Genomic DNA, 15126 nt, shown 5'->3' on the forward strand with positions numbered 1-15126 from the left:
TTCCTTATCACTACTATAATTACCTTTCTTTCTGTGCCTACTGTGGAATCTTTCCATATTGTATAAAACAACAGAAAAAAGTGGTATTTCAGTGCTCTTGAAGGCTGCTTGAATATTTCAGGTGGGTAGCTGCGTCAGCATGCGTAGGCTGCAAAGGAACAAGTAATAGGTTTATTCCATGCTGAAAAAAAGAAGAAAGAGAACACAACGTTTCGGCCGTGGAGCCTTCTTCAGGTGTGAGACCTGAAGAAGGCTCCACGGCCGAAACGTGTTCTCTTTCTTCTTTTTTTCAGCATGGAATAAACCTATTACTTGTTCCTTTGCTTGAATATTATTCAAACTGCACTCCAGTATTGACCCTGTTTTGAAGGTGTTTTGCAAAATATGACCCCTCTGTATCCAACAAAGAAGAAGATATGATCTGTGGATGTCTCTACTCTGCATAACCTGAGTGTACAGTATTACCGAGGTGTGAAGGGCAGGATGTGTACTTACAGCCTCTTGCCTGTGGCTGTTGAAAGGATATTTGCAAGGGATGATGAATCTCATTTGCACATGTTTGACTGGAACTACAAAAGGCAAGAAACAATAAAGCTGTTGTTTATCTGGTCCTTATAGGGTAGCAGAAATATTAACGCAGCACCTTCTCTAATCCTCTCGCAAATATGGTCTGCTCTGCTCATCTCCTTTACCTGATTTTAAAGAAAATTTCAAGCAATGGTTTTTTCAAGTGTTAAATTGTCATAACATTTTCCACAGTTGGTGTATGGTTTCCCTAATGAGAAAGGGCAATATGCAAAACTCCTTAAAGTTACATGGCTATTGAAGTTTAATGTCATTAGATCAATCTGTACAATCACTGCAAGGCAGTGTTTCAGAAATATGAAAGTTTATTAGAAACATGATAGGAAAAGAAAGAAAGCATGAGGGAGCAAAAAAGGTTTCTGATTTTATTGGAAAAGTGAAGAAATCAAAATGGCAAAGGGCTAGACTAATAGCAGGAACAATGATTCTATGTGGAGACTAGATCATTTTTGTGTGAGCAACACTGCACTGTGGACTTGTGGACCATTACTCCGCTGTCGGCTATACTTTTCTGCAGGTCCCTTGTGTGATATGTGGGTTCTGCTTTGCATATCTGACCAGTTTACCAGTTACGAGCAGTTCTATCACACATATTTCTGGGTCTTCCAGATCTTGCTTTGACTTCAACAGTTCCCCTTAACTTTAATTTCTTAATGATGTTTCTGACAGTGAAAAGTCCAAGCTGGAAACATTTAGATATCTTTTTTTATAGTCTCCCCTTGCTTTGTTCAAGTCCTCAGTTAGTGGCTTAAGAGGCCCATGTTTGTTGAGAGCAGGAACAGCATCCTGAGAGGTTGGGAGTATCAGAGTATTTATTCAGCTCTGAATAGTCTTCACCTGGCTTAATTTAAAGCCTAATGAGTCAATGAAGTTTTGAGGTCTTTTTTTGAGGTTTGAAGTACTAATTAATCCACTGGACTTCGGGATTCTGGATTGTGGGTTTTGCATACTGTATGCCACATTCACTGTTTTATTTTTTCCAATCTGTTAAATTCAGCAAATAAAACCGTAATTGTGCATTCAAATGTGCAGAAATATGTCATGTTTAAGTTTGTGCCCTGCAGAGGTTGTGTTAACTTCTTTTTGCTTAGAGATTCTGTGAGATATGCAGTTTGACCAGGGGTACCCAATCTTTTACATACACTGTAATTTATAAATCAGTTGACCTCATAATTTGTATGGTTTAGAAGTTAACTGACCTATTGAAACAAATGTCTTGTATACAAACTGTACACTGAAGATCAGTGACACCTGCTACACATAGATAAAGGGCACATTGAGGATAACCTCGACAACAGTGCACTGCAAGATCAATAGGATTGGGTTTTGTATCCATAGTAGTTTTCACGTCTTCTAATGGGCACTACTTACAGTACTGTATATAAGTACTTTCAGGTATGTTCTGTAATGGTCAGCTGAAGTTAATAATCAACCTTTATTTTAGTTAGACTGGTTTTCAAATCTGGTCTTGTGCACCTGTCAGGGGATGTTCCAACGGGAAGCTGTGGGATGTTTATGGAGGAAGTGGGAAGTAGAGATACAACATGAACTGCTGTGGTATTCCTGTTACTGCATCTGCTATTCCAGTTATGCCAGCAATAACTGTTTCTTGCTGCCTAGAGATTTTGATCCACATGCTTCGAGTCTCATTGTGGGATTTGCTAGCCAAACTAAATCTACAAGGAGCCATTATGCAGCACTTAAGAGTGAGTCACTGGCTTAGGTTTGCATGGGCATGGATAGCTGGAACTGCTTTTTAACTTAATGCTGACAAGCCTTAATTGATCTCTCCACTCTAGCACTACTGTATTGTTTGTGCAGTAAGTTATGTCAACATGCTTCGTCTTGCATGAAGACAGAATTTGCTTTTTCAAAATTACTGTTTGTTCCTGACAGAAAATTAAATAGAAGGCAGAATTACAGTAAGAAAATAGATTTAAACTTTAATTCCAGTGGGCAAAAGCATTTACAGTCATGTGGTGCCTCCTGATTTAGCATACAGTATTATCTACAATAAACATACTGTATATATTATATATCCATTCATTTTTTAACCACTTCTTCCAATTCAGGGTCGTTGAGAATCTGGGTCTTATCGTGGCAAGCAACGGGCACAAGGCAGGGTACGCCCATAACGGGACGCCAGTCCAACACAGGGCACACACTTGCATGTAGAGGCAACTTTCCCAGAACCCAATTAACCTACCAGTATGTCTTTGGACTGTGGGAGTAAGCCAGAGGAAACTCGCATGAACATACAAACTCCACATATAGTGCCTTAGGTTCTGCACTGAACCCAGGGCCCCAGCACTGCAAGGCAGCAATGCTAGGCACTGTGCCACCTATTTCACAAATATATTTTGCAGGAAACATACAGAATATAAATTAAACTTAAATGGAATTTTCACTGTTTCACTGAGGACTTTTTTGTTTCACGACTAATGACACATACACTGTACAGTACGTTCAAACTGGGAAAGACAAATTTGTGACATGACTGATATAGGAACACTGAATGGGTATTGTGCAGGCAATTCCATTAGCCAAGGTGGTAATGTCTTTTAATATCAGCATCAATACTCTAGGCCAGAGTATTTCTGCAAAGTCGGGAAGTGACGGAATATTAAGAATAGAGATTTGAAATGCGATTAAAAAAAACTCATTTCATAAGCCGTTTATCTTGGTTTATTTTATTCCCGGTTTCAGATAATGTATATGCTAAAGTAAATGTTCGTTCACTCAGAAAGTGAACAGAACCCCAGACTTATTCTTCAAAAGTGAGTCAAATGAACAAAACACTCAGAATATGGAGAAGAAGTGATGAAAATCCTTGTTAATTACACTGATGTAACACTTTTCATCCTACAGATGTTAATGAAGTGTCAGGATACTGTGAATAGTAGACACAGTCACAGATCTCTTTCCTTGTCATGGATTTGAGATTGATTTTTCTCTCGTAAAATGCTACACACAAGTATTGTAGCCAGTATATTGCCTGAAATCGTATTAAGCAAAAAGGTTTGCCTTTTAGCTATTTTGCACAATATTTAATAACTGTGTATCTCTACAAACAAAGCTCTTCTGTCAATATGTGTTCACAAGTCCATTTGTACAATGAAGAAGCATCACAAAAATACCAAGATTTATGGTATAAAATGACTTTTTGGGGCATATATTCTAGTGCTTTTTTGGGGTACATGTAAGAATATTGGCTTTGTCCAACAATTTAATTTAATATTGATTAAATGCATTTCAGTCTTGTGCACTTATGCTGGAGTTTCTTCAGGACTAGTTGACAGCTGACAGACGGGGAGAAATGAGGAGGTTTACTGCAGTCAGCAGAAGCTGTGAGAGAGAACAAGATTCTTCAGCAGGTTTTCTGACTACAGAGCTGGAATGATTCAAAGATTACTTTTCGCCGCAGTTTATGTTCACATAAACTGCTGTGTTTGAGAGAGCAATAGATAACATCAAGCAATTCTGCAGACATACACATTTTGTTCATGGATACTGTGACTACCAAGGGCCATTATATTTTCAGAAATCTTGTGAAATAAGATATCATAACTCCCACTGGGGCTTATTGACTACTTTATTTTTATTTTTTTTACCTTCTCAGTATGAAATCAACCATTGTTTCTTTATGTCTCAGCTCACAGTAGTGACTCCTGCACTGCATGAGGGTATTTAAATTAGTGTGTGGAATCTTCTGAGTAATATTTTGCCTGCTAAATGGATTAGGACGTCCTTTGTTCCTGACCTCCAGCGATTAGGCTAATGTAACTTTGTGTAGTTGGAACATAAGAAAGGTTAAAAACAATTTACATAATCATCTTCCAAAATCCAAGTTCTGTAGATCTATCCATAGACAATATTCTGTACAAATACTAATGAAATCTGTCACACTAAATTTGTAACTTTTCTGGTTTCCTTAAAGAGATGTTGTGCTGACATCTTGTGACTAAAGACTGATACGGATAGCACAAACCCTGAATCTTTCATTGACTTATCTGTCTCTAAACCGCCTTTTCTCCTACATACTGTATGAAACAATCAAGTGGCTCTGCACTCTGCTCTGCTCGTCAGAATGAAGTTCACTCTCTTCTCCCTATAAGTTGTTACAGATAAAAAAGCCTGCAACGGAATAGATATTACTGTTATTCTTATACTGTATACTGCCACAACATTTATCATACTATTCAAATCCTGATCAAGTCCCAGGTAGCGGAACTATGTAGGATACTTCCAAAGCTGCAAGCCAGTTAATTTGTTTAGTACTGTTTAAGTAGATATTTGCCCTATGCAATTGCTTGAATTAGCAATGTCCTGGGCTGAAATACTCATTACTGATATGCAATCTAAGATTTAATTTCATCATTAGTTGAAATTATTACCATCATAAGAAAAACAGTGGAATCATAAGAAAAATACAGATAATATAATAAATGAATTAGTTCATTAAAAAGCTTTGCCGTTTGCCTGGAAGGCAGTCATCATAACTCTATGGCTCAAAGGAGATGATATTAGATGATGATAGATGATATTATACAACAATTGTCTCCAAACCCAGTCCTGGAGAGCTGTAGTCCTATAGATTTTATTGGTAACAATTGAATTGCCAATGTCTAAAGGCTTCGAACACTTTAATTATGATAGTGTCACCAATTAATCATGTGATTTGTTACATTTAACAATCTTAATCCTTTATTAAAACCTTAATCCAATTTAAACATTTAGTGCCCTTCAATTGTCAAGGACCAGAGTTCTCTTAATTGAATAAATTGCTTGATTAATGGATCACTGGGCTCCCCCCAAGTGTCCCAAAGCTTCAGGAACAGGTTACCTGTAAGACTAACTTAACTGGGCTCTTTGATGTCCTTTTAGACTCTATCTATAAAAGCCTCTCAAGGCCTTTTCTGCTTATTGATTTGCTGAAGCTTTCACTGCACAGTGACTTCAATTAACAATTGGTCTGACTGTGTGCTCAAATTACAAAAAAGTGCTGAAATGTCTTGAAATACAAAAGTAATTCACACCGGTAAAGTTCCCAAAGACGAAAGCTGATCCCATAGGACTAGGTGTATCAGTACCTTTAGATTTTAAGAGAGGTTAACAATCTTAATTTTTCATTGTATTTCAGATCCAGCGTCAAGTACAGCTCCAGTGGGGAACACACAGAGCTGTGTTCTGCAGTACTCTAGCACCCTCTAATGGTAGGTTTACCTTATTTTTATAACTAACGTGTTAACTTGTGCCATGAGAAGCTCCAACAGAACGTCCGCCTTGATTCTGCAGATATTTCATCATAAATAATATTCATGAATTTGTTTTCTTTTTAACTGTACAAGTACTGCATCTCAACTTCAAGACGTTTTTGTTCAACTGAAGCAAACATTTTGTAAATATATCTGTCTACCTCTGTAATACTTTTTATTTATTATTTTATTTATTTCTGGTGTTGTGTGGATTTTTGAAGCAGACATGATCAGATTTAGGTCTTGTGTTAGAGAACATTACAACAATGTATAATGTCAGAATGTGTTAATCTATTGTTTTCAAGCTATGTATTTGAATTGTGAAATGACAGGTTCTCCTTATTTTTGGGGTTATCTCATAATTAATCAGAAGTTAATTAGATACTTCTTTATTTTTTCTTCGCATTATTTTTTTTTAAATTGCTCAATGAACAATTAGTTTAGTCATGTTATTCTAATTCAACATATCCGTGAATATTACAGAGCACTCACTAAGGGATGTAACAATAAGCCTGTTATCTGCCCTCTCTAAGAATCCTATTACATGTGTCAAATAATTAACCAGGTGCTTCAGGCTGAAATTGTCCTCAATTCTTTCGTTCTATCATAGGTAAAAAATGTTCTTCCCTGTTCCTCAATTAAAATCCTTTCACACTTTAACTGCTATTTCAGCTTCATTGCACCCCAGATACAGTAGACCTTGTCGTGCGCTTGATATGTTGAGGCATTTGGGTGAAGTGCCTTAGTTAGCTGTATACAGTACATATAAAACGTGAATGAGGCTATTCATATATCCATTTTCTAACCACTTCTTCCAAACTGGGCACGTGGGGGAAACTGGAGCCTATCCAGTCAAGTAACAGGTGAAAGGCACCTGCACATAGTCCATCACAGGGCACACACACCAGGGCCAGTTTTCCCAGAAGACCTAACCTACCAGTATGTCTTTGGACTGTGGGAGGAAACGGAGCACCCAGAGGAATCTCACATGAACATGGAGGGGAACCTCCACACAAGGCACCCAATTCCAGGTCTAGAATTGAACCCAGGGTCTCAGCACTTCCAGGCACAAATACTAACCACTGTGCCACCGTGCCACCCGCCTTTCACATACTGTACTGTATATGCAGAGTGAAATAACTAATGTGGGGCTCTGTCTCTGCCTGTAAGACATCACTGTGGAGCACAGATATGGGCGGCCTGTGGTGGCTCTCCCCCTCCCCTCCAGGAAAGAGCGATGCCGCTTCACACTGCGGCCCCTGCTCATGACCGTGGGGGACTTCGTCCAGGACATTCAGAGGGAGGACAAAGGCGTGACCTCTGTCTCGGTGCTCAGTACAGGTAACACTCCCCCGTGCTCAGACGAGAATTACAGTTTGCATTATACCCATCTCCAACAAAATAACTTGCGGGAAATTTCAGTGTAGTATCATTTCCATGTGATATACAGCAAAAGTGTCTTTATGAAATAAGAGTCAGGGAAAGAGCCCCAAAATAGATCAGTGGGCATAAAGAGAATGTTTGAGCAGACAGAATGTACAATGCGATGAGTTATCAGAAATTGAGAACTTGTTTTTCACATCGTTTTATTCTATGCACTTAAGGGTTTATGTATAATTATGTATGATCTTCTTCTTCTTCTCTATTCAGGATAGAGCCAATTAAAATTGTTTGCTTTCACCAGGCTTATCATGTGAAGACTATTTTCACTCCTAGACCTGGTGCTTGCCCCTAGATAGATGGAGTCAATTGACTATAATTCTCATTTCCTTCACACTGCTTTGTGTGACCAAATGTAATTGTAGTAGCAGGTTGTTGATGGTATAGTCAAGCCTAGAGGTGAAATGTATCTAATCAGGATGATAAGCCCTAAACTGAACAGTAATAACCAATTCTATTATTGTCCACAGACGGAATGAAGATTTCCTCTTCTACGTCTATTGAGAATCTCCTAAGCAAAGACTTCCAGCTCCTTATCAATGATGTCACCTACGATGTGCATTCATCAAACATAGGTAAAACAATTATTTATTAATTTAATCTAGCTATTTTCCGTCATAGATGTACTCAAATTCAATGTTTTTATGAATGCTGCCTACCTCTTAGTTGGGAATTTTTTTTTTTTTTTATATTTTCTTTTAGTATATCTGGTAAAGTCCCAATTGCTGGGAACAGTCTGATAAGACTACATTCGTTCAGTGTAGAACACTATTTGGATTCTGACTGCTGTAATGTGTCTTCAGGTTTCAGTTCAAAGACCCCCTCTATACGTTTTCAATATTTGGGAGGAATGGATTGAGATAAAGCTACATTATTGCTTTTCCTGCCTTGTATTCACTTTTATAACTTCTAGAAACCATTTATTTTTTCTTGTTGTTGTAATTTTTCCCTGGTAAAGAAAGACCTTTCCATTTTGAATTACTGGATGTGAACTGGATAAAAAAAGTTAGTAACAGTGGTGAACAGGGATGATTCATTTTCCTGTGAGGAACCTCAAGTGACATGCAGTATATTTATAAAAAATGTACTTTAAGTTAAACTTACAAAGCTATTACACATTATATGTGCCTCATCATTTGAAAAACTAATTTCACTTACCCACAACATATTTTGGTGCTTCTTTATTCTGAAAACATAACATTTTCCTAGCATGAAAATTTCCCCCATGACCCCCCACCGAGCTGCACCCTCCACAAATCTTCCTGCCAAAACACTGAATTGGTAGACGTACAGTGTAATAAAGACCAAAAGCTTACAAATGCTCACAGCGTTTTATTACAGAACAGTGGCATACAGTCAAATAAAGCATATTGCTGTTGTGCTAAAAGTGCTTATTAATCTCCATTCCATTTTTTAAATTGATAATATACTAAGCAATGTATCGCTAATAATCGACACAAAGGTATAATAAGGCAAATGTTGCTTTATAAGCATATATATTAATTATGATAAATTGTAATCCCCAGCATTAATCAACTGTGAAAGTAATATACTAGTGCTGTGTGTATACTGTATATCTGAAACATAAGCAATACAAGCTGTATATTGTAAATCTTTAATACATGCTTTGCTGCCAGCTGCAAATGCAGTCTCCTGAGACTCTGTACCTTTCCTCTTAAATGGTGTGGACAAACATGTGTCTGGTCTCTTGAGTCCTAGATGTGATACACCATCCTTGCTCATCTCACAGGTGTTTAAAAGGATTCAAGTTTGTCATCTCCAGAATCTCACTTTTGCATGAGCAGTGTGTGGTGTCGTGCTGGAATGTAGTCTTGTCAGAATGAGCCCACAGGAAGGACAGTACTTGAGGTCCCGGAATTAGATCAATGTAGCATTTTGCTGTCCGTAAATCTCTACAAGTGGATCACTGCAGTGATCAGACACTCCAGCTTGGACTCCTTGGTCACATTTAGCCGACATTTAGACTCTGGCTGTTGTGCTTAATTGGTAGATTGTATTACACTCGCTAACGTCCATCAGTGTAGTCCAAGGGTTCTTTTTCTTTCCTGATTATATATAGACAATGTATTCTGGTCAGCAATGAAGGATAATTATGTCAAAATGAGAACAAAACATTTAATTACTATCCAAAATATGTATAACATTCTTCTAAAACATACATACAATAGTGATTTTACTTATATAAAACCTTTGTATTCTTCCTATATTTACATATAAAACCATAGTTATATATAGCTTTATTTAATATATACATATATTTACATATGTATGTATATGTACCTGTATATAGATATATACAGTGCCTTGCGAAAGTATTCGGCCCCCTTGAACTTTTCAACCTTTTGCCACATTTCAGGCTTCAAACATAAAGATATAATTTTTTTATTTTATGTGAAGAATCACCAACAAGTGGGACACAATTGTGAAGTGGAACGAAATCTATTGGATTTTTGAAACTTTTTTAACTAATAAAAAAATGAAAAGTGGGGCGTGCAAAATTATTCGGCCCCCTTGCGTTAATACTTTGTAGAGCCACCTTTTGCTGCGATTACAGCTGCAAGTCGATTGGGGTATGTCTCTATCAGTTTTGCACATCGAGAGACTGAAATTCTTGCCCATTCTTCCTTGCAAAACAGCTCGAGCTCAGTGAGGTTGGATGGAGAGCGTTTGTGAACGGCAGTTTTCAGCTCTTTCCACAGATTCTCGATTGGATTCAGGTCTGGACTTTGACTTGGCCATTCAAACACCTGGATACGTTTATTTGTGAACCATTCCTTTGTAGATTTTGCTGTATGTTTGGGATCATTGTCTTGTTGGAAGATAAATCTCCGTCCCAGTTTCAGGTCTTTTGCAGACTCCAACAGGTTTTCATCCAGAATGGTCCTGTATTTGGCTGCATCCATCTTCCCCTCAATTTTAACCATCTTCCCTGTCCCTGCTGAAGAAAAGCAGGCCCAAACCATGATGCTGCCACCACCATGTTTGACAGTGGGGATGGTGTGTTGAGGGTGATGAGCTGTGTTGCTTTTACGCCAAACATATCGTTTTGCATTGTGGCCAAAAAGTTCGATTTTGGTTTCATCTGACCAGAGCACCTTCTTCCACATGTTTGGGGTATCTCCCAGGTGGCTTGTGGCAAACTTTAGACGAGACTTTTTATGGATATCTTTGAGAAATGGCTTTCTTCTTGCCACTCTTCCATAAAGGCCAGATTTGTGCAGTGTAAGACTGATTGTTGTCCTATGGACAGACTCTCCCACCTCAGCTGTAGTTCTCTGCAGTTCATCCAGAGTGATCATGGGCCTCTTGGCTGCATCTCTGATCAGTCTTCTCCTTGTCTGAGCTGAAAGTTTAGAGGGACGGCCAGGTCTTGGTAGATTTGCAGTGGTCTGATACTCCTTCCATTTCAAGATGATCGCTTGCACAGTGCTCCTTGGGATGTTTGAAGCTTGGGAAATCTTTTTGTATCCAAATCCGGCTTTAAACTTCTCCACAACAGTATTACGGACCTGCCTGGTGTGTTCCTTGGTCTTCATGATGCTCTCTGCGCTTTCAACAGAACCTTGAGACTATCACAGAGCAGGTGCATTTATACAGAGACTTGATTACACACAGGTGGATTCTATTTATCACCATCAGTCATTTAGGACAACATTGGATCATTCAGAGATCCTCGCTGAACTTCTGGAGTGAGTTTGCTGCACTGAAAGTAAAGGGGCCGAATAATTTTGCACGCCCCACTTTTCATTTTTTTATTAGTAAAAAAAGTTTCAAAAATCCAATAGATTTCGTTCCACTTCACAATTGTGTCCCACTTGTTGGTGATTCTTCACATAAAATAAAAAATTTATATCTTTATGTTTGAAGCCTGAAATGTGGCAAAAGGTTGAAAAGTTCAAGGGGGCCGAATACTTTCGCAAGGCACTGTATACATATACAGTATATAGATATATAGCTGCTGGATATATCACCCTGCAACTCACAACTGGCAACCCACTGTAGAGCAGCAGATGTAGAGGCCTGGATAATACCTGCATGGGAGACCTCCTGGGAAAGCTAAGATTGCTGGTGGAAGAGGTGTTAGTGGGGACTGTAGGAGGTGCTCATTCTGCAGTCTGTGTGTCCTAATGCCCCAGTATAATGACAGGGAAACTATTCTCTAAAAAGGCACCGTCCTTCAGATGAGACATAAAACTGAGGTCCTGACTCTCTGTGGTCATTAAAAATCCCTGGACGTTTTTGACAAGAAAAGGGGTGTTATGGTGTCATTACCAAATTTCCCAGTGGCTTTTAGCAGTCACAGCCTCCTTATAATCCCCATTTATGAACTGGCTGCATCACTCTGTTCTCCTCCTCACTAATAGCTGATGTGTGGTAAGTGTTCTGGCCCACTATGGCTGCCATTGCATCATCCAGATGGGTGCTGCACATTGGTGGTGGTGGAGGGGAATCCCCATAACTAAGAGCTTTGAATGGAGTGTCCAGAAAACCACTATATAAGTGAAAGGATTTATTATTATTATTATAGTCACATACAGAAATTGGAAAGCCTGTTGTGCAGCTGAATAGCTTTGCAAGTGTCCTGCTAATATGGGACAATGTGTTTTGCTGTGCAGGAAAGGTATCCAGTGAGCAGCTGACACAGCTAGAGGATATGAAGACCCTTGTCCACAGGCTTCACATTGCCCTTCACCTCTCGGAACACCACCTGCTGAAGGAGAAGGAGCTTCTGGAAAAACTGGATGGACTGAAAGAAGAGCTCGCTCCTCTGGAGAAGGTACACTGACTGCTTCTGCCTGACATGTTTTAGCAAAAAATAAAAAAAACAAATTTCTGCTGTGGGGAAAGGCTGCAGTGGGAACAGAATAGACAAGGTACAGGGTGGTAAAAGTAGACTTTAATTAATAGCACAGTATGTTTTATTTTTTGAGGTGTCTATACAGCCTTTGTCTTTTATTTTTTACAGAGCGAAATGCGCAGTTAAAATTAGACAGCATGCGTGTTTTACTAGCGGTAAAGTATGAAATGCATAATGTATTTTAGTATGTTTTATACTCTGTGCTTTGCAAACATGTTCACTCCCCTTCCACCGATGAATGACATACATAGATATTTTTGTGAATATTAAAACAAAAACACACCCATATTCATACATCTCACTCACAGGCAGAGGAAACGGAGACAGTAAACAAAAATAACCCTCTTTGCTTAAAAAAGTTTACAGTTTTAATTATACCCTTATTAAAGCATCTGTTTGTGCAGTGGCAGACATTTCTGATTTTCCATCTGACCTTGCCCCTGTATTTACTACAAGCTACAATTAAATGTACTGTTAACAAATATTTTACCATAACACACGGTACATAGTCAGGATTGACACCTACTGAATGTACTCTTCTTATACAGTATACACACCATATATTGCATCAAATCATGAGAAAATGATCAAATTTGAACATCATTGGGGGGGAAAGGAATATAGATAGGTTGTAGTAGTACAAACAAAAGGAGCATGCAGATGCAGCCATTCAAAAGGAGCGGGGTACGCTGCAATACAAAGGGTTGGGCATGTTGCATCCAAACGCGTCATGTCATACCGTGCTTTGCCATATTCAAATGAGTTTATATTAATGGTATCCGGAAGCACCTTGTAAAACCACCAGGTGGAGATAATAAAGCTTAACCTCTCATGTACAGCATAATAAAGCTTAACCTCTCATGTACAGCATTTGAGCTGTCACCAGAAAACGCCCCGTTTCGAATCCCGATCACTGTTGAGGGACAATCTTTATTCAATTAATAATTTAAGTTGTTTACTCGTTAGACTTTTAAATTTAAACTGTGTATTAGAGAATGTTAATTATTATACATTAAAAAGTTGGTATATTTTATGAAAGCAAGATTGCTCAGTTGGACAAAAGTACACAACCTAGCACCTTAATATTTTAATTATGCAGAAATGTTTTATGCATCAAAGTCTTTATCGAAGATATTTCTAATAGTATTAATAATGAATGACCTTGGACAAGCTGTAAACTCAAAGTATTACAGCTTTAATACTTTCTTTGTAATACATTCTTTGTAATCGTCTTTATAAACGAAAATACTTTATTTTTTCATTGACAAAAAGTAACACCACAGCATTTCGTTGATCCGTTCACATATTCGTTTCCAATCATACAAAGTAAGTCTTGAGAATCTCTGATTCACCATGCCTTTCACATGCTCATAAATGATATTAATTTAAGAACATAAACATATTACGTAAACTGTACTGTATATGGCTGGTCTAGGTAGTTTAAAGAAAAAATACACACCAGTATTCCATTTCTACCTAAACATTTTAAGCATCAAAGTCTTAAATGTGGTTATTTCAGAAACGTTTTTACGTGCTCCTTCTGACCATATTACTGTACGTTTATATACATTGTGAAAATTGATCATTTTAACCATTTCTGCGAATACGCTCGTTATTGGAGTAAACAAAAGCATACTTTTAGAATTGGATTAATAGAGAATATAATATGGAATCGAGTATCTAAATAAATTAATAATGATGTAATTTTATTCATGTACTGTTGCACAAACAGTAGTATAAGACTTTCCATTGATACTGTATGTGTATTGCTGTTTCAGTGCTTGTCACGTGACTGCATCGGTGGCGTGATGGCTTAAGTGACAGCGGTACCGCCGGGTGTAGGGCGCAAACCTGGATCAGCCCGAAAGCCCTACATTAATGTTCGTATTTGCCTGGCAATGCGGCCAAGGAGCGCCTGGCTGGGGCGCGCTCTCTCTCTCTCTCCACAAAGTCTGAGTCTCTGTGTCTACATTGTTTGTAAACAAACCGGTTTCACAGGTATTTTCTCAGCTTCTTCATTTTCAAAGTAGAGTAGGGCAAGTCCAGTGAGAGACAGTCCACCTTCCCCCTACGGACAGACTGTCAAATGTTTTCTTAGAAAAACAGATTCACAACGCAGAGCTGTGTCAGTCTTCTGTGTAAAAAAATCGATTTGAACACTATGGGTGCTGTTGTTAATAAGCTGCTGATTAAAGAATAGGAATTTTCCTGCTGTCAGCAGTATTGTGTATATAGTTTTATGTAGTAGTTCAGGTGGGTAGCTGCGTCAGCATGTGTAGGCTGTAAAGGAACAATAAATAGGTTTATTCCATGCTGAAAAAAAGAAGAAGAGAAGGAGAAGAAAGAAAACGTGTGTTTTCTTTCTTCTTTTTTTCAGCATGGAATAAACCTATTACTTGTTCCATATAGTTTTATGTACAGGCTGTGAAAAGTTTCACAAGTAGAGGTCTTTTAAAATTAGGCTGGGCAAACGTTTTTTAATTCTTAAAAAATAAATCCAGAATGAGATATAATGATGTATTCCTGCTTAGACATTGCACGACTTTAAAAGCTATAAAAATGGGTTTCGATAGTTAATAACCACTTTTTATGCGCGAAAAAGGGTGATTTTTCTTTCTCGTGATCGGCTTAGAATCTCTGTGTATGCTGAAAGGTTTTTACTTCTTAATTAAATGTTTAAAATACACGAATTTAATAAAAACAACACGTTTCGAATAGAAAAAATCTTATTCTGTTGTATTCCTGGTATGTAGAACAGATCAGCAGGTTTTTTTCCCCAATCAGAGGCTCTGAAAACAGCGTGCCGCCCACTGCGCTGTGTCAGAGGGGGAGGCGGCACCGAGAGAGGGAGGAAGCGTGGAGCTCAGTATTGCACAATGGCCGTAAAGCACCAATTGCGTCTGCATTCATAACTTAGTGTTTAAAATAAAAAAAAACGCAACTCATTTTCTTTGACTTCCAAGTCCC

General features: G+C 38.2%; 1 protein-coding gene across 1 annotated transcript in view; it reads left to right on the plus strand.

Moving 5' to 3' along the window:
* Nucleotides 1-15126, plus strand: part of LOC148677782 (calcium uniporter regulatory subunit MCUb, mitochondrial-like) — a 63168-nt gene that overhangs the window by 40823 nt on the left and 7219 nt on the right. Inside the window, exons 2-5 of the mRNA XM_088626161.1 lie at nucleotides 5726-5798; nucleotides 7011-7181; nucleotides 7751-7855; nucleotides 11918-12078. Of these exons, the coding sequence (XP_088482287.1) occupies nucleotides 5726-5798; nucleotides 7011-7181; nucleotides 7751-7855; nucleotides 11918-12078 (510 nt within the window). The remainder of the gene's footprint in view (nucleotides 1-5725; nucleotides 5799-7010; nucleotides 7182-7750; nucleotides 7856-11917; nucleotides 12079-15126) is intronic.

Source organism: Lepisosteus platostomus, chromosome 1, assembly GCF_059453375.1.
Source record: "Lepisosteus platostomus isolate fLepPlt1 chromosome 1, fLepPlt1.hap1, whole genome shotgun sequence".
Taxonomy (NCBI): domain Eukaryota; kingdom Metazoa; phylum Chordata; class Actinopteri; order Semionotiformes; family Lepisosteidae; genus Lepisosteus; species Lepisosteus platostomus.